Source organism: Paramisgurnus dabryanus, chromosome 6 (genome assembly GCF_030506205.2).
Source record: "Paramisgurnus dabryanus chromosome 6, PD_genome_1.1, whole genome shotgun sequence".
NCBI lineage: Eukaryota > Metazoa > Chordata > Actinopteri > Cypriniformes > Cobitidae > Paramisgurnus > Paramisgurnus dabryanus.
Genome location: NC_133342.1, coordinates 10,629,390 through 10,653,128, shown reverse-complemented (window position 1 = coordinate 10,653,128; position 23,739 = coordinate 10,629,390). Strand labels below are relative to the sequence as shown.

Sequence of the window (23,739 nt, the reverse complement as noted above, 5' to 3'; positions counted from 1 at the left end):
AATGACAAGTTTTTATGGCAATCCATAATTCAGCTTTTATCCACTAGGTGGTGCTCTTACACAACTTATAAAACACTTATGCTGTGTTCAGACCAGCCGGGGTAGAAGCATCAAGCGTTAGTGATTTCAATGTTAAGTCAATGTAAAGACGCGTTTATCGCAGCATGTTTATCGCAGTTGAACATTTTGAACTTTGGCGCAAAAACGCACCGTGTTAACCAATCAGGAGCTTGCTCTAGTAGTGACGTGATTACAGGAAGCGAGCCAGGTCGCAGAAGCCCCTCCCATGACAGGAATTTTCTCGTTAATGTCTCCATGACTAAATTTTTAAGCGCAGCTTTCACGCGCGAATGAAGCGAGTAAATTCAAAATGTTCAAGCAGAAAACTAGACGCGGTAGATGCAAATTTGACACCTCAAACGCGGCTGGTGTGAACCCACGGTTAAGCATCCACTGATCCAAAAACAGTAAAAACTCTGTGTATGTTTTGATCATAGCTCTGAATCTGATCTCTAACGTATGGTCGGGTTGCGATATTGGCGTTTTCTCGTGGTCTTGTAAATGGTATACAATATAGACCCGTTTGCCACTGAACCTGCATTAACGACGACAGTGGGGCTTTAGGCCTTAGTCAAACGGGTCGTCAGGTTTCATTTTCTCTTAAAGATCGGAAGGTGACCCTTATTTACCATATATACTATAATTTGCTAAATCCTCAACTGTGGATAATATAATTATGCTGCAATAGTTAGTCTGTCTGGAACTAAGCTGAGTTAAACCACATCACTGTGTGACACTTCAATACATATGAACGGCCGCTACGCTAATACAATTTTGTTTTTCTCTCCGTCTCGTCCTCGACCCCAAGGACAACGAGACAAACAGACCCAGTCCCGGTAGATGTGAAAGTCGGCAAACCTCTGATCTACTGGCCGTCCTTCAACGTGATGCCCAGCTGATGCCTGACCAACGATCACCGGCAGAACCCGCTTAACCTCCGCTTAATCTCCTTATCCGTTCTCCCAAGGGTTTTTCCCTCCTAGGACTTATTTTTCCTCGGATAAAAGCCCGGGGGTTTTTTTTCTCCTAGGGGGTTTTTCACCCCGGGGAGGCAGCCTTTTTGGGCTTTACTTAGCTTCCTCTTCTAGACGTTACTTTAGTAATACGTTCGCTTATAATATTGAGTCATAGCCGCAGCAAATTTAGCTGATTATGCTATCATGTATTTTGTTGTGTTATCTGTCGTTTTTCTGTGCTTTTCACTGCTTCTATTTATGTAAAGCTGCTTTGAAACAATTGACTTTTGTGAAAAGCACTATATAAATAAAATTGAATTAAATTGAATTAAAAGATCTTTACTAAAATGCAATTATCTCAACTTTTTGTTCAAAATGTGGTATTTTTGAAGAAACCTACTCATATTTGAGACATGATTAAAAGACAACAAATGAAGGTGTTATATTCTTTCATTTGATATATTGTATGTTAATACTGTATATTTAAATAAGAACTTTTTTTGGAAAGCATTAAATATAAAAAATGCTGGCGCTGCCGGAAACGTTTTTTTTTAAACGCTGGCGGGGAAAGAGTTAATATATGTGTAATGTACCTGGGCTGCTGGTGTTTTCTCTCTCAGCTTCATTCTCACTTCGACCACTCGTCTCATAACCCAAATCCTGAAGATCCACCTGAACCTGTTTACTGTCCCTCTGAACGGCACTTTCCGCTGAAACACAGACAAGTGTTTGTTGTACAGGACTGTCAATCATTTCAATAAAAAGAGTAATTAACATTTGAAGTGGACTTTACTATATAAAAAAATTTATTCATGTTTTACTTTAAATCTGTCCACAGATTTGTGTGAAAAGTAGTTTTAGATGATCTGGCATGTCTGGTTTAATATAATATCCATCTATTGTGTTAAATGATTAAATGTTGGTGTGTGTTCTCACTCAGAAGTTCCCTGTAATCTTTCAGCTGTTCATTGAGCGCATGAACCGTCGCCTCAGACACCATCAGTCTCTCCTGTAGATCACGACTCTCCTGACGACTCACGGCGAGGTCACTACGAAGATGTTCCGCCTGCTCCCGAAGCCCCGCCTCCACGTGCTGCCAGAACCCATTGGCTCCACCTCCAGCACCTGAACCCTTGCAGTCCCCCTCGACCTCACGCATCACCTCCACATCCTGATTCACAAATACAAACATACTGAATATTTATTTACATTGATGCTGTGGGTGTATCACATCTATTGTGAATATAGAGACGGCTGGAGAATGATCACCTGAGCTTTGCAATGATCTGTAGGTTTGTGTGACAGCAGCGCTCCGAGGTCCAGAGAATGTGGTCTGGTGCACCTCCTCTTCCACCTCCCCTCCTTCAGCTTCATCCACGGAGGTCTGCGCTTGCCCAGAGGAATCTGATCATCTTGGCCTTCATCATCATCATCATCTTCCTCCTCCTCCTCCTCCTGGTAATCTCTTTGAAGCTCATGGGAGTTCGTCTGATCTGTTTCATGCTTCTCCAACATCTGACACTTCACAGATACTTCATCCACTGCTCTTAATTCTGACCCAGATTTCAATTCACATCTCGGTTGTAATCCAGATTCACTTTGATTTGGCGCAGCTCTTCTTTCATGCAGACTGGGTTGAGTGTTTCTACAAGATCCATGATACCAAAACACATCAAAACTACAACAGATGGCAAATGAATACCATTTAGGTTGCATGCGATGAATGTGGGTACCTGCAGTTAGTGTGTGAAGAGCATTCGGCCCGATTCATCACATCTGCCGCGTCTACATCTTCACATTGTCCCCCTTCTTTTGTGTTTTGGGACAACAACCCTACATTCATCGGTCCACTAAACATCCTGGCATTCTGTAAGAAAAGCATCAAAAATTAACTGATTGGTCATGAAACATGGATGTTTGAGTATAATGCATTTAAGGTTTTCATTACCAATTCATAATTTTTTTCTAAACAATCATGAAACTTTATTTTGTGCTTATTTCTCTCTAGAAATATATGTTTTTATCCACAGCAGCTGAATGAAATATTTCATGTTACCGTTGGATCACTCAAACTCTGAGCTGTGAGTTCGACCTCATCCTCATCCTCGATGCTGTCTGTGAATGCCTCACTGCTGCTCTCATGCTCTTCCTCATCTTCATCTTCATCACTGCTGGATTCTAGAGGAAACACAACAGAAGGTCATAAAGTCTCACATATTTTCATTTTTTTCTTTATTTCATTTTATTATCCAGAACTGCACCCCCTCCTTTATCTTTGTCCCTACATAAAAGCATTAATCATTTGAAGTTACATTTTTCCCCACAGTTTGTCATTTACTGTTTCCTTGTAGGTCCTGAAGCTGATTAAATTCAACATAGTAATGCTAACACATTAACCTACCAGAAACCACAGCAGTGGTTTATTTAATTATTTTTTTTTCAAATTAAACAACAACAAAAAAATTGTGATGAACTAAATGTTTGTATGATGTGTCAGTTGCTTCTCAATGATAGATTATTCACAAGCTAAAAACATAAAGGGGTGGTTTCCCGGACAGGGATTATCTTATGCCAGGACTAGGCCTTCGTTTAATTAGGAAATATAACTAGTTTTAACAAACATGCCTTACTAAAAACATTACTTGTGTGCATTTTGAAGCAAATCAAAGGGCACTGGTGTATTTTATGATACATGTGCAAGTTGTTTTCAGTTTGGACAGCTCTTACATTTATTTTAGTCTAAGACTAGTCTAATCCCATATGTTTAAAGCTTTATAAATCACCTTGGTTTTACTAATACAGATTAGGATATTATTTTAATTTAGAATTAATCTTTTCTCTCACATTTACACAATATTCCTATAGGATCTATATTACTGTAATCACTTGATGTCCACAGATAAAACAGCACTATTTGATATTATAATTATATTATATTTAATATTCAATACATTGTACAAAACACACTGCTAAGTAACTATGGACTAAGTAATGATTCTATTAGTTTAACTGACCTGGTGCTTTAATGAAAATATTTGTCAGTACTCGTTTAACAGTTAATGCTATTTTCTTTGTGTAACCTTGTTTGTAATCTCTGTCTTTATATGAAACTGACACACAGTCACAGTCATGCAGACATTTGCAATACAAGAAATCTTCATGCACGTGTGATCCACAGACAGATTCAATACATCAAAAGATTTAATCTGATTTGTTTCAGTGCTAAATACATTCGATTACTGAAAAGTATACTGCCTGAATTTAACACTTTAAAGAGACATGGATTATAATGTATATATTATAAAATATATTTAAACTTCACTTATACTTACTGTTGTGTTTTCATGTCAAAAACATTTTTAGCTTGTTTTCTAAAAAATATGCAAAAGAAAAGTGTGTGTCCTCCAGTAGTAATCTATTCTGTGTTCAATAATCTAATGAAAACTGATTTCTTACAGAAAATAATAAAAGAAAGAAAAAATACAAAAGTGGGTGCCATGGAAGAAATGTTTAGATTTATTTCTTTTCTTGTGAATATACATTAAATATATGATTTATATTATCCATTAACAGGAATGAAACAAACTGAATGATGAAGCATAACCAGCTGTGATATTAACCTCCTAAGACCTGAGTTTTGGTTTGTATTTTTTCAGATTTCTACCAGCTATTTTGGGGTTAGGAAGAACCAATAAATATAATAACCAAATATTTTACTTTGAACAAGAAGCAGTGTATTTTGTCCATGTTTGTGTGCAACAGGTTCCAGTTACACAGAATAAAGTATTATGGTGCAAACAACAAAAAATATGATGTCCACATATGTGGACATCCAGGTCTTAGGAGGTTAAGGAATGTTTGTGCAACTCTTAAAAGCGTTAGTTTACTCCAGAACAAAATTTTTAACATTAATAACTCACCCTCATGTCGTTCCACAGTGTTTGAATTATGTCAGATGTGATCCTGGATCAACGTTTAATTAAAGAAACCCCAAATTACCCAACTCAAAACCCTAACCATAACAATCCCTCAAATTATTGTGAAATAATAGTTTGAGAAGAATGTTTTTAAAAGCCCCTATACCAAATCAATCTGTCTATTCTTCCAGCAGTGTGAGGCGCACTTAAGAGTTTATTTCTTTCAGACAGAAATCTTCTAAATTTAGTTTATTGCGAAATTATGACAAATATGGGCATTATCGTTTTGTGGCAGCGCAGCATGAGAATTTTTAATTCATGTAGTATTTTAATTTAAATAAAAACCAGGGCAGCCCCATCTTTTATTTGTGCTTCATGGGGGGACCACCCCAGACCCCCTCAATTCAAACACCGGTTACACACCAATAACACACAAATTAATATATTTTTGATCCTGCTTTTGTAAAAATGTGTCGAAGGCTTGCGTTTCTGGGCATTGAGTTGCATTGCTGTGTATTTAGGCTCAGAAAGATCTCAGATTTAATGAAAAGTGTCTTGTGAAGATGAATGAAAGTTTTATGGGTGTGGAAGGACATGAGGGTGAGAAATTAATGACAAAAAAATGGTGAACTAACCCTTCATCATGCACACTGCTTTTGTAATTCCACTGTTAAAATATGACATGTTGATTTAGTGCAAAGGTTCTCAAATGGGGTCTGGGGACTCCCGGTGGTCCTTAATGCTTAGCCAGGTGGTTCATGAAGTCATTTGTTATAAATTATATATTTGTGTTGTATTATTAGGAAGGGGATATTTACATCTAAGAATCATGCTTCTGTTTTAAGAGCATTTTAGAAGTATTACTGTTAATAATAACAATAATAACTTCTTGAATAACAATAGGGTCCTCGCACCTCAATGCTCGGGACCTAACAAAACAACCCCTCTAAAAAAACACATGCATTTAATCATTATGAAACAGGTGTAAAAATATGCTTCAAAGTTAGAATATGCTTAGTAAAGTTTTCGACTGTTTGGGGTCCCTGGCTTCAAAAAGTTTGGGAACCCCTGCTTAAGTGTAAAGATGAAGACTAACAGTACAGTTTACATGAGCTCAGATCTTTATAAAGGAGAGATGATGTCTATATAATGAAGGCATGTCTGAAAATCATGATGAAATCACTTTAAAACAAAAACAATCATTACACAAAACAAGGCAAACAAGTTTGAGAAATATCAAACACACACACATGTGAGAAACATACAGTACACTGAACGACAGCTCTGTTCATGCTTCAGTTATTAGTTCATAAAGAGTTAACATCAGCACCCCAACTCTGCCGCTGTGTCCCACCTCCATAATCCGTCTGTGTCAGACTAGCGGCCCGGTCTATAGCCAGAGCCGTCGCTCGGGTCCTCGCCAGAACTTCTTCCAGTTGCCCTCGAAGTGCCTGAAGTGACTTCAGTTCCTCATGCAGATCATCGCTGTCGACACAACACACAGGTTAAAACACAATGATAAATTCACAACTTAACTTCCTGCAGAAGCACAGATCAACACATCTATTACATCTAATACTGAATCACAGTCTATGAATGCAGTGAGGGATTGTGAGACAGCTGTCGCTGGGTTCTGACCTGTCTCCCTCACACTGAATGCGTCTGAGGTTCTGATAAAGAGTCGTCTCGGACCTTAGAGATTCGTTCAGGATCTTCTGTTCGGACATGAGTTGCTGTAGGAAACACTAACAGACACACACACACATCTTAACAGACATCTATGAAACATCAAGTATCTGAACCATTGTAGATGCTTAAATCACATTAAAAATGTCTGAATTGTGAAAATTGTAACGTTTATATAAAAGCCCATTTTACCACTGAACGTACCCAAGTACGTCTGCCCCCTAAAGTCTGATTAGTTTGACTAGTGTGATCATTCTGTACCGTACCGTGATGCGGTACTCTCAACTAGGGATGTGTACAAATGGTCAAATATTTGATCTGCAATAATAATTCGAATAGAAAAAATGCTTTTCGAATATTTGTGCCACTGCAGGGTTAAGGGTACTGCACATTTATTGCTTTTTCACCTTACATGTGCTGTCTTTTAAAGATTCAGATTTCAATTTAAGTATTTAGAGTCTCAACCGTACCCTGGTACTCTTGCAGAGGTGCTCTCTCTGGTAAGGTTTAGTTTGGTCCAGGAGCGTGGCACAATGGTGTGAGTGTTAACTAGGGTTGTGCAAAATACCTCATTTGCAATAATACCGTTGTTGTTTTAACGATGTGCAAAATTATATAACCAAGTATATCACGTACTTAAAAAAAAAAAAACCTTCAGTGCCCACAAATTCAATTTGCATGTGCTTTCAGAGCGTGATGTAGCAGCACATTTGATTGCGGCGTGTGTAGGCTATGGCAACGTTTTATTAATTTTTAATACTTTAGCTGATCGCGCTCTTTGCAATTTCTATGTCGTGAGTGGAGGACGTGCACGGGCCGGCTGCACTTTTTCTCATGTCTTTCACGCATGTGAGGGAAGTTACCTGATAATCTGAAGTCAAGGTGCCATCATGTGCAGCTGCCAGCGCAGAGCGCAACTCTAACACTTCAACCTACACACAGACACACACACACAGACACACACACACACACACACACACACACACACACACACACACACACACACACACACACACACACACACACACACACACACACACAGACACATACACAGACACATACACACACACAGACACATACACAGACACACACTCTTATTAATAATACAGAAAGACTTCACATCAATAAAAACTGCACTAAATTTAAATAAATATTATGTGTGTGAGTTTGTGTGTGTGCGCACGTGTTAGTGAGTGTGTGTTTGTGTGTTACCTCAGTCTGTTTGTATTTCTTTAGAGTCAGCTGTAATTCTTCTTTAATGGTTTGTATTTCAGGATCATCTTTGGCACTCGTACAAACTGCTGCTCATCAGAAACACACACAAGAGTTTTACAATGAACCGAATCAATGACAGTAAAGAGATGAAGTGTAATTTTACCGTAGTAAAACTCACCCGGTGCTGAATCTGCTGGTGTTGAGCTAATTATCACCTCACTTTGAACCTGCAAAAGCTCCTACAAACACAAACACAGAGACTTTATCAAAACATACACTACAACAATATTAAAGTACAGCTGGATCAATTATTACAAATTATAAACAATAAATACAATTAAACTAAATACATAAAATAACATTAAAATGATAAAATAACAATAAACTATATACAAAAATAACAATAAACTAAATACATAAAATGAAATAATAAAATAAAATAACAATAAACTAAATACAAAAATAAAATAAAATAACAATAAGCTAAATACATAAAATAACATTAAAATTATAAAATAACAATAAACTATATACAAAAATAACAATAAACTAAATACATAAAATAACAATAAAATAATACAATTAAAATAAACTAAGTATATTTACTGTAATAACTATAAAGTAACTAAATATATATATATATATATATATATATATATATATATATATATATATATATAAATTATAAAAAAAATTATTGATTGTCCATAAGCAAATAACAAAAAAAGATGAAATCAAGATAAAATCAAACTAAATAATAAAAAAATAAAATGTACTGGAAAGATCACTCATCACTTTTTTTCTAAGTTCCTTCTCGAATCCTCCTTAAAACTAGACAAATCTGTAAGTGCATTTCTCAAAACACAACATCATGGATCACATGCAGATGTCTGTAACGCCTGTAAATCCTTTGTTCATCCCTCATAAGTATAAACTTAAAGATTATTAAATGTGGGATATTGAGACATTTAATAGAGAGAATGGACAAGATCCTACACCTCGTAATGTCCCGGTCTGTTGGGATGTATTTTCCTCTTTCAATGCAATAATAAAAACACAATAATCAGAATCAGATCTCTCTCATCCTTATACAGGATCTCTATGAACACAAACAGATGCTGTGTGTTGAATGATTTGAGATTCTTACAGTAAAGTCTCATAGATATGATGATTGACAGATGATAATAAATAGATACTGCATTGAATGACTTTTACAATAAACTAATGCCCAGATGTTTTGGGTGGTAAGGCAATTAAACAGAAACCAGTATAATATATTTTGATCAACATGACATAAAAAATTGACAATGTAAGAAACAGCAGACTATTGGACATAATCAACTACAAACTATAAAAAAGACTGATCTGATGTGAGAGGAGGATCTGTGATCTGAGAAATGCACCAAAACGCCTGAAATGTAATATAGGTATAAATGAGGTGTCAGGTGTGTGTTTGTGTTACCTGTATAAAGTTTTCTTTCTCTTTCAGAAGACTCTTAAGGGTCTGTATCTCTCTCGTCGCAGGAACAGCTGCATTTCTTTCACGCTCTCTGTTCGCTTCATTCAGCTCCTGTTCACGTGACAACAGCTGCCGGCGCAATTCCTGCACCTGATCCGAACGCTCCGATATCACCTGTCCCAAACGCATCCCATAATCCTGAGAGACACAGAGAGACAGACAAATACTGAATTAAGAAACAAACCACTTACATACGGCATTTGTAAAAGTTCCTTTAAAGTTTTGTGAATGTTTTGTTTTGGTACCTGTGTGTCTTGATCTCTGCTGCTGATGATGTCTAGCAGCTCTGTGATCTGTCTGTGGTGTTCCTGTACCTGTCTGCTGCGCTCTGACATCACTTCCTGAAACAGACGCTCTTTTACAGACAGATGAGATTGCAGGTCGTGTAGGACGTCAGCAGGGCCGGGCAACACCTTCTTTAACAACGCTGACCTCAGTTCCTACACAAAATACATCCAGTGACTTTTTGGCCAACACATCATACAGCTTGACAAACATGTTTGTGTGCGTTTACCTCGGTCTGTTTGCTGTGTGTGTGTAAAGCTGTCTGTAGCTGGTGTATGATGCTGTCTCGCTCTCGTATTGCGTGCGCATGTTTCTCATCGCTCTGTTGTTTCAAACTCTTGAGTTTTTGGCAGGATTCCTGCGTTCTCTCCAGATCCAGCTCTTTACTGCGCACCAGACCGTCCAAACTCTTCACACACACACACATTTCAACAGGTTTGATCACAGATAAACAGACGGTTTGTTTGTGTATGATGAAACATGACAACACACACCGTGATCGTGTCGTTGTTATTGTTCAGGATGTTGTTCAGTCTCTCCAGATCTCGGTCTTTCTCACGAAGGGCCAGTTGCAGTCGACGCACCTCACAGTCTTTCTCTTCCAGACAGCGAAACTTCTCATCGATCGAATCCTAGACAAACACACAATCTGAAGAAATTAAACTCAAAAAGCTAGAGAGTGATTGCTAGGGTATGGTTATCTAGTTGTTAGGATGTTGCTATGATGCTCTTTATGGTTGTTATGCTGCGTTCACACCAGCCACGGTAGAGGCATCAAGCGCAAGTGATTTCAATGTTAAGTCAATGTAAAGAGTCTGGAGGTCTCACGGTGCAAATGAGGCGTTTAGCGCAGCGCGGTAGATTGCGCGAATTGAGCGTTGCCGCAGTTGAAAAATGTGAACTTTGGTGGAAAAACGCACCACGTTAACCAATCAGGAGCTTGCTCTAGTAGTGACGTGATTACAGAAAGTTAGCGTAGTCGCAGAAGCCCCTCCCATGACACAAATTTCCATCTCCGTCTCGATAACTAGAATTTCATGTGTGGCTTTCACGCGAGAATGAAGCGAGTAAACTGAAATTGTTCAAGTGGCAAACTAGACACGGTAGACGCGAATTTGACGCCTCAAACACGGCTGGTGTGAACCCACAGTTTGAGTTATGTTAAGTTGTAGCTTATTGGCCGGTATGTTAGAGATGTATCATCAGTAACAGTAAAGGCCGGTTCACATTTTAATGATATCCATAACAATAACATATGATAACTATATTAGTGCAAACATCACCGGAAGATAACAATAATTGTTAATTCACTTTTAAGTTTTAAAATTAAAAAAAAAATTTTTGTATGAAATATTGTAGTTTTTTTATAAACAGGATTCCCACACCTTAGTTAACTTCAAATTCAAGGACCTTTCAAGGACTTTCCAGGTCCAATACTCTCAAATTCAAGGACTTAATGTGGGGACACATTTCAAATGAGATCATGGTTACATTGTGTTACCTTTTACGATACATTGTTACAGTTCCCTTTCGAGGGAACACGCGCTGGGTCACTGCGGTGACACTTTGCATCCAGGGGTAAGTGCGTCTGAATGTGTTTATTTTAAGATTCAACCAATGGTGAGGCTTAACGACAAAGACAGGGTGACGCGGGAGCCAGGAAGTATATCACTATCTGAAATATTGCCAAAGACGGCGTTACAGGAACACAGGAAGTATGACAAGGGAGACGCAGCGTCTCGTTCCCTTCTCAGGGAACAACAGTTACATACGTAACCAGAGACGTTTTCATGTGTCAAACACAACTATGCAAAAAAGCATTTTGGTATGAACCAACATTCGCATACAGAAGATATAAGCATTTAAAGCGAACAGTTTAGCACGTGTGCTTAAAAAGTCTAGAATTTTTATGATATTATCCTACACTACACAGGGAATAATATGGATTTTTTTCCAGAAAACTTCTTGCATAAAATAGATTCAAGCACTTTCAATGACCTGTACCTATGTATGTATATTTTCAAAAACTTCCCAGGGCCTTGAATCTTTTCCCCCAGATTCACAAACTTTCAAGGATTTCAAGGACCTGTGGGAACCCTTATATGTGCACTTCATTATTTAAAAAAATGAACCTCATAATCTTTAATCAAAAACGTTAGCCTCCTCTCCTTCTCGAAACGACCTCTCTGTACTTCCTACCACTATCACTAAGATCTCAGCAATTAGCGATTAGCAATTAGCATCATGGCCCAACTTCCAACGATCCAATTATTTCTCAATGGACAAGCAATTTAAATCACTTTGAAAGTCACCATAAAATTAAAAATTTATTTATCGTATTTTATAAATAAATTATCTGTGAATTTTATTATTAAAAAAAAAGGATGTACCCTTATAATCTTTAATCAAAATCGTTAACCTCCTCCCCTTCTCGAAACGACCTTTCTTCACTTCCTATCACTAGAAATAGCGTGAGGACAGGGCTATCGGAAACTTGTTTCTGTCCAGGAAAAGATCGCAGCGATTAGCAATAATTAGCGACATGTCCCAACCTCCAATGATCCAATTAATTCTCAATGGACGAAATCAAGCCTTTTTTCTCTCATTTCAGAAGCCGTTTCACTCGGATAAACATCACGATACAGAAAAGATGACAATCGCTACTTCTATTTCATGGTGACTTTAAATAGATTTGATTGGCTGTCAATGATTTATCACTCATCAGTTGGAAAAAAATGTCTCCAAAGTGATCCCACTGATATCTTTCCTTGTACCTTTATTGTTCTAGTTGTAATGTGAACTCCGCTATTCTCTTTAATTCAGAATGATTGTTAAAATTATAAAGTTATTGTTACAGTGTGAACGGCCCTTAATACAGTGATTGTCACACACACACACACCTCTAGCGCGCTGTCTCTGTCTTTAATGCGACTCCTCAGCGCGTCCAGTAATGCGTCTCTCTTCGGTGCTGCGGTCGAGTCGTGTGAGCGATCCAACAGCTCTGAATACTCCTGCCAATAAAACACAATCACAGTTTGTCAGTCGGCTTCGATCGGTTACTCCAGTGACATAAACAGAAAGCATGCGTGTTACCTGCAGCAGCGCATGTTTGTGATGCAGGCGCTGCTGGAGTCCCGAGATGACTTTGTCTTTGTTTGTGATCTCTGAGCGAGCGTTCATCTCGTGATTTCTCAGCTCACGTGTTTTCTCCTCCAGCTCAGACCGCAACCACCCCAGCGTCTTACGCAGATCCTGCGAGCAGCACGTAAACCCACATCAAAGCCTGAAGCTGAGGTTTCACACACACACAGGGATGTGTTTTTTATGCAGACCTGATTGTGTTGCTCAGTGGTTTCTCTGTGCTGAAGAGCGTCTCGCAGGTCAGCCTGCAGTCGGTCTCGAGAGCGCGTCAGATCTTCCATGCGTCTCTGATCGAGTCTGTGATCTCGCTGACTCGCCTCCAACTGCAGCTGACACAAGAACAAAGAGCTCTGCAACCCCATAACTGAGTCCACCGAGTCCACTGGAGTCTTCAGAGAGACACAAACATAATGTCAGGTCACCTTCTATCGACATAACGTGAAATGAAGAACAGCAGTCAAACTCATGTGTGCGAGTTTACCTGCATGTGCTGCATTGTTCGGTTCTGAACTTCAATCACATGATGCAACTCCTGAGTCTAGAACCACACAAACACACAAACTGAAGGCAAGAACGCTGAACTTTATTTATGCATCATTTTGTATCTTTTACATAAGTGACTAAAGTGCCATATTTCATATCCACTTCTTAAACCATGCGTCCTCATAAGCACCTCATAGTCTTTAGTGCTCAAAGTGTCCGTCAGGTTCTGGATGGTTCTCTCTTGGTCCTGTGCTGCCTGCCTGATGGACTGAAGCTCTGTTTCCATCTCACACAGTTTCTCTTGCAGCTTCTGTACAACACACACACACAAACACAGTTAATACTAAATATAAATGTTTCTAGGGCTAAAAGAGTTTTGAGATTCATGTTTGCTTAAATAAGGACAAGCATCAAAGTTTATTATTCGTTATCAGTGGCGGCTGCCGGCTGGTGACTTCTCTTCCCGGGGGCGCAAATTCAAAATATGTGTTTGTTGCGTCATGTAAACCTATGTGCATAATGTGTCTTGTCAAAATAAGTGCCAGCTGCAGACAAGTTGAAAGGTTTTATGATAAGAGACGCTCATGTCTAGGGCTACAACGATTAATCGTGCAAATGTGCGTTTTCTCAATAAATGAATTTTAATGAATTATGGTGAAATCCCGGCACATCCCAAAGCCAGAGGGCGCTCTCATGCAGAAACTCTCTTTGCGCCACAGAAGTAGCAGCATTACAAACGCTATTCCAGGAAATGTCTACATTGTTTCAGGTATTTTCATGATAATAAAGAATATTTTGTTTAATGAGTATGCTTTTTTAAATGCACGTTATAAACGACTCTGACTCAATGATTTTACATCGATAAGGACTTCCTACTGACCAAATGCCATGGTACACGCACACTGCGCATGAAACAGAGAATCAATTCAGAATCGATTCAAAATCATGCGCCCTCAAAAAAAAGTCATCGGCCGCCACTGTTTGTAATAAGACAAAACAAGCAATAAAATAAGCTAATACAACCATAAATCAAGAGATTTCTTAGTGTTTTCTGATATTTTGATCTGTCTGGTTATGGCAAGTTATTTGGATGTGAGATAATAATCAAAATACATTGATTGTGGGACAGTGCATTAAATGCATTACTGTTGTTTAAATATTGTTGTGGGTCTTGCAGTGAAAATGGTTGAGAACCCAATGTTTTTAATTTCCTTAGAAAACAATTAACACCTCTATCAGTATGTAGAAATACAGAAATAAAGTTCATGTGGTTCTCTGACCTTGTTGCCGGCCTCGCTTTCATGAATCTTCTGCTGCAGCGACTGAACCTGCAGCTGCGCTTTCTGCAGTTCATTGACACACTGTCCAGCTGCGCATTCGTACTGATTTAGCTGCGACTGCTGCTCCTCCATCAGACTCTAAAACACACAACATGAATACAGAATAAGATTGTTGTCTCATGATGAGTTTGTCTCATTGCAGTTGCACAGAATCCCTTATGTGCATGAGCTCTGTTGCATTCATGTGACGAAGACATCAGTGATGCACTGGTACACTACAGACATTTGAATATTAAAAAGAGAGGAGGCTACAACTGCTTTACATTACCTGCTTCAAATAAATATTGACTACACATGATTAGAAAATGCTCATATTGGCCAATAAAGAAATAAGCTTGGTTTCCATCGAAACATGAAGCAAATCTTTAAAAAATCTTTAAAAAATTCACAAAAAACAAAACAAACATGCTTTAGGTGCATTTCCATCAAGTTATTTGAGCGAATGACGGTGGTATTGGTAACCGATAGAAAATAAAAAAGGCATACTTAGGACTGCATTTAGTTATGATTAGGCAAGTTATAAATTTACTAGCAGTGCATCTTGTAATTGCCAAACTGAATGCTGTGCACAGAAGAAGGAATGCAGAATTTTTGATGCGGGCACTAACAGCAAGGGCATTATGTTGACGTCAAGCTCCATATATGGTAAAGGCAACGTCAGCTGATACAGCTAGACGATCAGCCACGTGGGTTTCGCTACGTCTGAATTTTTCCGGCAAATGCGTTTCCATCTCCAATTATTCACATTTACTCTTTTTCCCATAAGTCAAAAACCACCTCAAGCGACCGCATAAACTTTTTAGCAAATTAAGGGATTTGTACTCAAAATTCCATCACTCATTTCTTATGTAAAAAATTAAAAATGCGCATAAAATCTGTGTGATGATAGTCACTAATATTTCATGCCCCAATAAGGCCTAAGCCACACGTAAACAGGTGTTTTAAAAATTCTCGTCTACATAAGCGCGGTTTAAAAAACTAAATATCTGTCCACATATCTGAAAATGCAATAACAAGCTATAAAGCACTGTGAATAGCATTACCCTAACCATAAAGCCATGTTGGCCAATCAAAAGGTTTGTTTCAGTGACCTGATACTGCATTCATGTGTGAACGAATGGCCAAGCCCCATTTAAAAATACATGTGTTTGTGTGGACATAACTGAATTAATTTGATACAATTCAAGGTTCATAATTTTAGAAACCTTGGCAGTAAATTGACCTAGGAAATACTGTGAAACATCTGACAGTGTTTGTCTTCAAAAAACCTCTAAAGCATCTCAACTCCATTAACTAAGTAATAAATGTGTCTGTGTGTGTGTTTGTTCCCCCAGGGCTTTGTGACAGATCTAGGCCAACAGTATATCCACATTCACCATGTTAACCTAGAAAAACATCCTCAGCTTTGGGTTAAATGAAGAAGAATTCAGTGATATCGTGAATGTCAACGACTGATGCGAAGAGAAACACAAGCGCTCATTGATTTAGTGTTGGTAAAGCTTAACAGCACCTTCATTCATCTGTCAATCTGTGTGGAAACAGTTGAAGTTTAATGCTTTAAAATGAATCACAGATTCTTGTGTTTGCACCATGAGCTGAAGCCTAAATGCAGTGACAAAACAGGCTGGCAGCTAGTTCAAAAGTTTGCACTAAGATATAATCAAATATGATATAAAGCAAATTTGGCGTGCTGTCCAAGGTGAGGGATTTGAGCAAAAAAAAACTGTCACGGGACAGAAGTGAGGGACGGCTATATCAACGTTGTATCACTCCATCATCGGCCTTTCTGCACGCTCGCGGCCCTTCAAGAGATAAAACCTGCAGAGCAGCACAAACCATCTACTGTACTCGGGAGGCGGGCCCGTTATGTTCACATGCACAGATGTTAATAATCCTCACAACGAGGTGTAATAAGCCAAAGGAAAGATATGTCGTGATAGCACAGGAGAGAGGTGTATAAAGAGGACTTGACCATGCTCCTCCCGAACTTAGTTAAATAAACTTGTGTTTAAAGAGTCAACCAGCTGGTTGTATCTGTGTTGGACACAATCAGACGCTCTGGTGGGTACGGACTGCATCTTTAATGTTGTCTTGATGAACCTGAAGAATATGAAATTTATGGCCATGATATAAAAAGCACGTCACCTTTGGAACCTTCTGGACGTAGAAGGGCATGTACTCATCTTGTAAATCTCGCCACAGCTCCTCAAGCTGAGCCATATTCACCCCTGGATCCAACTGAATATGTGGAAGATCTGTCTCTTCTGTCCCATCATGAAACAGTTGTGGACTGTCCAGCTTAACTCGTCCACTGAAAAACCCAGTATTTATTAAAACAGGAAGTTTACTTCCACGAGGGCTCTGAATTGGTCTGTACGCACATTTCTGAAGTAGTGACACCAGCTCGAGCTCTGATGGACGTCCGACAACCCCAATGTGATCCTCTGAAACAAAGCTTGAGCTTTGGTTGTCTTTGCTCCTTCCGTCCGTTTCTCCGTATTCCTGGGGAAGTGTGGTGGGTGAAGCATCTAAGGTCTTATCCAGAGATTCCACTGAGTCTCGGAGCGTCTGATCTCCATCCGAAGATCTCGAAGTCACAGTCCGATCCTCACTGCATGCACTTTCTGTGTCGCTCGCCAAGTAACGTGTGGATGGGCCACAGGACATGCTCCTCGCCACCTTCCTGGGCACCTTACACACGGCCTCGTAGTCCGAGTCTGCAACGCGTAACGTTCTGCAACCTCTGCAACTTCGTGAACGGCGGCAAGTTGAGGACTGAGTATAGTGGATACACTCCAAAGTCTGGTCCTCATCGTCTGCCCAGGACTCGTACATGGAGTACACCATGTCATCCTGCAGAAGCGTGAGGTACTTTGCGTCACGGATCTCGGATGTCTCCGCCGTGGACGTCCCATGTGGATTGTTTTTGCGATAAAGCAAGCCAATGCACTGGCGCAGGTGCTCTTTCTCCTGTAGGAGTCTGTGGAGCCGCTCGATGGACAGGGCTTCCACACGGGCAATGACTGTGTCAAAGCGGTACATGCGCTCCAGCATAAAAGCACACTTGCTGCAGATGAATTCGCATTGGCCATCTCTCTGCAAGTCACAGCCCAGAGCTTGGGACAAGAGCACCTGCAGCTTCAGTTTGCCGGCCGGATGAAAGATCCATCTCCTCTGGTTACCACACAGCTCGCGGGCACAGATGCGACACACCTCCTTCATGTTCACTCAACTAGTAGTTTTTAACTGTAATTGTGATACTGCTGTCCATAGTGCCTGTCATTTTATAGAAAATTTACATTAAAAAAAGAGTTTAATTAATTTCAATAGCAGAGGTTTAAAAAAATCGAAGATATGCATATATAAATAAATATACTGACTGACTGAGAGTCATGCTCTTAGATATACTGCATGACAATCCATGTATTTGTCAGAAGTGATCATCCTCAGGCTGTGTGCTGACACAAATATCACCAAGACGAAGACAAACGCGCCATTCCGCGCATCTCCGCGAAGAAACGCGTCCTGCTGTTTCACTGTACAATGTGCATCCTCTGCAACGCGACGCGCGGATTCATTCCCGGTTACAGACAGCGGCGATGCGTCAACTCCCACCATTTGTTAAACATTGTATCAGTCCATCAACATTGTATCATTCCACTGTATCACTCCATCATCGGCCTGTCTGCGCGCTCGCGGCACTTCCGATTTAAACAAGAGATAAAAACCTGCAGAGCAGCGCAAACCATCTACTGTACGCGGGAGGGGGGCGCGTTATGTTCACGCGCACAGATGTTAATAATCCTCAAAACGAGGTGTAATGAGTCAAAGGAAAGACATGTATTTAATAGCACAATGATAGGTTAAGTTTATTAAGCATGTTAAAGTCTTATTTAAATAAACCGAAGACTGTATGTTTCTCAATGCGCCCCTTTGGACGCGAGCAGGTGAAATGACGCGCGACTCTCTAATGATTCACACAAAGCTTATACAGTATGATGATGAAAGCGACATTTTTTGTAGTTTAAATGAGCAATACGATTACAAATATAGATGATATATAATTCATATCTTGGCATGCTTTATAAGAAAGTGTTATTCGTGAATATACCAATGATAAAGATAAATAAGTATTTGTAGAGAAATACTGAAGAGAGACCTGCGAGTTTATCACATCAGATTTCTGTTTCTGTAAGGACTAGGTTTATAATAAATGACAGGAAAAGTTTTAAGAGATCCTAGCTGACAAATAAAGCTTCTGTGATCTCTGTGTTTGTTTGTGTCTGTCACTATACAGCCTACAGTATCTGTGTGCTTGCGTGACTGTGTACAGTGCAGTCATTTTTATTTGAACAGTGCTTTTCACAATGCACATTGTACAGAACATTAAACTGCTGTGTCATGGATGCAAACCAACACATAAACAAAGAAAGCAGATCTACCAGTTCATCCCACACACACCCAGTGACCACATCTAAAGTTGGTCTCATTTTCTGTGACTACATGAAACACACATCTGATCTGAAATACATCTAACAAAGATCTGTAATTAACTTTCCCAAGATTCATGCAGCATGGATGGAGCAACGTGATGCAGAAGGTGTGTGCGTGTGCGTGCACGTGTGCATTGGATTGATCTCAGAGGAAGAAACTTTTGTTTTTTGTGAGACAACTGCATTTGATTCATAAGTCTTTTTATGTCTGCACCTATTGGCTTAGTGTGCATTAAAAGGACAGATGAGGTAAAACTCTTTTGAACTTCGATTTCTTCAGTTTTCTGTACATTAAACTGACCCAGGATCATAAACAGATCTGAAGAGTCAGTCACAGAATGCATCATTCCCTTATTAAAGTTAACCATGGTTGTTTTGGTTATATTTGTTGTGAAACCATGATTCATTTTTGTACATCTGAGACATTTAACAGAATGAAGTCATTTGTTAGTAAAAATAATTAAATGGTACCAGCAGTACAGTTACAGGAATATCAGTGTCAAATGTAAATGAGTTTCAGTTTCAGTGTGGCTCTCAGCTGCTGTTTTGCATATTTCATTAAACTGATTTACAATTTAAAAACAGAAAGAGCTCAGACACACATGCATTGCACGCACAAACAGACAGACAGACAGACAGACACAAACACACACACACACACACACACGTATTGCACGCACGCACAAACAGACACACACACATTGCACGCACAAACAGACAGACACACATGCACACTCTTCTATTTAACCCTAAATCATTTACCTCTGTTGTTTTATATGAAATTAATTCTACATTGACATCTGTTTGAAGTCTAACATAATCTTGTCAACTTTTAAACTTAAAATAAATCAGTGGAAACACAATATGAAATGTGAAGAAAATGTTTACAGTAAGTGCCTTACTGGATATTAAACGCTGATGAAAGCTACAGCACAAACCCTTCTACACAAACTTTAATGAAAGATAAAACACACCCATGAAAAAAACAAAAACATCTTCAGACTTTTCACCTCATCAGTAAGAAATTAAACCTCACATCATATCTCATCTGAATGTTATTTTCAAACGGTTCCCAGGGGACCCACTGCTCTTTTGCATGTCTCTCTTATCTAACACACCTGATTCAGATCATCAGGAGAGATCCATGAACAGATCTGGGTGTGTCAGTTAAGGCATACAAAATATAAAGAGCTGTGGGTTCCCTTGGGACAAGATTGAAAACCACTGTTATACAATATGTGTATGTACAGAGAGAAAAGACCGGTCACTGTCTCGTATAATCCAGCAGAGGGCACCGCTGAGGACGTCCTTCTAGTGCACTAAATATTTGCTCAATTAAAATTAAAAATGCACTGAAAAAACAGCCTTGACGCACACTTTGTTCCTTACCACAGGGAGCATAATAAAATATTTAAGTTTATGAATCCTTTAAAGGTAACAAACCTTCATCTAAAAACATATTTTTATAGTGTAATGCAAACATTGTCAGAAAGACACCAGTCTAGCCTATAGACCATTTTAGAGTAGACGTCACAGTTACATCACTGCAAGCTGCGCACGCAATGTGGTTGCAGAAAAACAGTGGAAATGAATTAGACACGAGTGAAACTAGCAAGATAACTCACTAGAGTGTCAAAATAGGAATGCCAAAAAAAGATGGCTTTCATTTTTATAGAATATCATCGTCAAAAACCCCATTTGAAGATAAACGTAGATGTTTATGTTTGCCCTTAAATGGACAGAATGGAGCGATGAAATCATCTGGAAATCTTTTAATAATTAGAATAGAAAATAAGTAGAGAAGATGTCCGGTGTTCTGTCCAAGTCTGTACCCACTATGTGTTTCTTATAGCGTTTTATCACTTTGCATTTATAATTTATTTTGAATAAATGTTTTTTATACTGAAAAAGCAATAATATTACCATTTCTTTAAATATTTTCATTTTCTATTATTTATTTTTATTTCCTTATATCTTAGCTTATGTCTTCCTCCTGTTTTTTCTAAAATTATGTTTACATACTTAATAAATATATAAATATAGTCCACACACACACATGATGTAAAGTGTTATTAATATATAATCAGGCCTTTTTAATGTATGTTTAAACATAATAGTTTTATAATAGTTTTAGAACAAACACGTAGGCTATACATATACGGAAGAAATAATAGAAAACAGGAAAATGATGAAATATTTAATAAACGTTATTATATATAATACATGATAGTATTGCTTTTATATGTACTTTAGCGATTCAGACTGTAAAAATAATTGATTTAGCAAAAAAGAACAATACATATACATTACATGCATGCATATCAGTAGCCAAGCCATTTAAACTTTTTATTTATCCAAAAAATAAAAAGTAACGTGATTTAAACACTATAAAAACATTGCACTAAAGGGAAACATAATGGAATCAGACTTCGACAGAACACCGGATCCATAACAATCACGGTTTAATGCTAAAACACTTCACACAGCTACTGAAGAGCGGTCACTTTCTGCAACCAGTTTGTCTCCGCCCACAAAAAAATTCATCTCTGTTTGCAAACACGAAAGTGGTCTATAGTTCATACACACCAGTGGTGCCATTTTACAAAGTGAACACTCACAAACATGCGTGCACACAGACACAAACACACACATACTGTACCTGCATCTCTTGTTGCACATGCAGCCTCTCACGACCCAACTCCTCCTCATAAAACTACAAGTAAAGACAACTCGTTAAAAATACACAATTACACATTTCACATTACAGAAATTTAAACATTTTTAAGAAAGCAAGAAATAAAAACACAAATGCATACATATGATCACACACCAGTGTTGGGCACTAACTAATTACAGTTTCCATCCCCAAAATATCTAGTTACTTTGTCACAATGTCACCAATGCAGGAAGTTTAGCTCTTTTTGATTCTGCCAGCATGTTTGCTTGAGCCCCATTGCAGATTTTAGTATATGTTACTGCTTTATTTAATTACACAAGTTGTTTAGAAATAGTTTGAGCCAGTCAATTATCTGTAGTTTTCATGGATTCACAGACTGCAAAAATGATGCAATTACTAATTTTTTGGGGTGTAATGGAAAAGTAATGTAACTAGTACTGTAACTAATTACTGTTGGGAGTAAAAGTTGGGAGTAAAATGAAAGTAATAATATTACTTTTGAAGGGAGTAACTAGTATTCAGTAATATATTACATTTTTTGATTAACTAGCACAACACATGAACCCACACACACACACACACATGCGCATGCATTTCCAGAGTCATGAGTTTCATGGTCTATGTATAGCTAGTAAACAGTTTTGGATAAAAGCATCTGTCAGATGGGTACATGTAGACAGACAGACAGACCTGTGCGTCTCTCTCTTTCTGCAGTAGAGAGTTAGACAACTGTTGCAGCTGATCTTCCATCTGTCTCACTCTCTCTCTCAGGTCTCTTCTCTCCTCTGTCAGTTCTCGGATATCTCGCTCTTTAGAGTACACGGCCGCAGTCAACTCCTTGATCCTGCACACGCACGCACACAAAATAAACCAAATTACACTTTAATGTTAGATTTTATAATAATAATAATAATAATACATCATGAGCTCTCTTATAGTTTTGGTTAATGATGTCATCATGATGTCATCAGTGTTTTTAATGAGCTGATCTGAATGTAATATTCTGTGTATCTGTCTCACCTCTCTTTGTCTCTGTCTACATTCTCATCTGTCTGATCTGCCGATGGCTCCTTAGAAACCATCTCCATGGTAACCGTGGGATGCTGGGATTCAGCCAGACTGGCCATCCGCTCGACTTCATTCCGCGCTAACTGAGCCTCCTGCCGTACAGAGACTTCATCAACATCATAATCATCATCAACACATCTACTGTATGTGTGTGTTATAAACACTTATGCTATATTTCATCAGTCTGCGTTATTAAGAAATCAAACCCATGAGGTTAAAATATCATAATCACATTAGATAACCATCACAAAGAGTTAATGAAAAAAGTGTGTGTTATGAAAAGAGTGAAGGTCAAAAAGTCCTCACACTGTGAATTATGACAACCAACTTGTGAGGACATACAGCTCCTCTCTAAAAAAGAGTCATTAACTGGTCATGGAGATGTTTGTGTAGGGCTTTATGGATTAGGTGTGTTGTACCTCCTGCAGTATCTGTATCTTGGTCTCCAGCACCTGCTGCATGTGATCAATCTCTTGCTGTCTCTCATCACAGCGGCGCTGAAGCTCTGCCTCATTGTGATTGGTCAGAGTCTCCGCTGTTGTCCTATCACACATCAAATGATCAAATATCAGCATGTGTGCATGTGTATGTGTGCGTGTGTGCATGCACGGCATTTACATGTCAATGTAACTTTTAATGATATTTAAGTTGTCTGTCACATTCATGGAGGTCTCTGAGCTAAAGCCCAGATATCCACTGACCTTACAATCGCCTCTGTCCACACATTTCTATCTTGTGCTTTTAAAGACTGAAGATAACCTGATAGTCTTCCCGAGAGAATCCTCAATGAATGTTGTCAGTATTTGATGACAATTTCTATTTATAGTAAAGTCAGGACAGTTACAGGAAAAGTCATTTGCATTTCCTGTGATGTATTACTGATCCAGCAGATATCAATA

At 38.6% G+C, this 23,739-nt stretch overlaps 1 protein-coding gene across 8 annotated transcripts in view; it reads right to left on the bottom strand.

Annotated features, from left to right (window-relative positions):
• Positions 1-23,739, bottom strand: part of LOC135744293 (myomegalin-like) — a 47,118-nt gene that overhangs the window by 12,786 nt on the left and 10,593 nt on the right. For 3 of the 8 annotated variants that reach the window (XM_065262310.1, XM_065262313.1, XM_065262311.1), the window contains exons 1-21: positions 16,748-17,878; positions 14,543-14,680; positions 13,453-13,572; positions 13,261-13,317; positions 12,971-13,168; positions 12,732-12,890; positions 12,539-12,649; positions 10,133-10,270; positions 9,868-10,047; positions 9,599-9,793; positions 9,297-9,491; positions 8,013-8,073; positions 7,832-7,920; positions 7,483-7,551; positions 6,572-6,678; positions 6,264-6,418; positions 3,073-3,194; positions 2,750-2,883; positions 2,286-2,661; positions 1,953-2,187; positions 1,610-1,726 (exon numbers count right to left, since the gene is read on the bottom strand). In XM_065262310.1, the coding sequence (XP_065118382.1) occupies positions 1,610-1,726; positions 1,953-2,187; positions 2,286-2,661; positions 2,750-2,883; positions 3,073-3,194; positions 6,264-6,418; positions 6,572-6,678; positions 7,483-7,551; positions 7,832-7,920; positions 8,013-8,073; positions 9,297-9,491; positions 9,599-9,793; positions 9,868-10,047; positions 10,133-10,270; positions 12,539-12,649; positions 12,732-12,890; positions 12,971-13,168; positions 13,261-13,317; positions 13,453-13,572; positions 14,543-14,680; positions 16,748-17,824 (4,033 nt within the window). In that variant the 5' untranslated portion in view covers positions 17,825-17,878. Of the gene's footprint in view, positions 1-1,609; positions 1,727-1,952; positions 2,188-2,285; positions 2,662-2,749; positions 2,884-3,072; positions 3,195-6,263; positions 6,419-6,571; positions 6,679-7,482; positions 7,552-7,831; positions 7,921-8,012; positions 8,074-9,296; positions 9,492-9,598; positions 9,794-9,867; positions 10,048-10,132; positions 10,271-12,538; positions 12,650-12,731; positions 12,891-12,970; positions 13,169-13,260; positions 13,318-13,452; positions 13,573-14,542; positions 14,681-16,747; positions 17,879-17,982; positions 18,206-21,754; positions 21,809-22,462; positions 22,617-22,792; positions 22,933-23,259; positions 23,384-23,739 lie in introns of those variants that run through there. The other 5 variants (XM_065262312.1, XM_065262317.1, XM_065262315.1 and 2 more) reach the window with 4 other exon arrangements.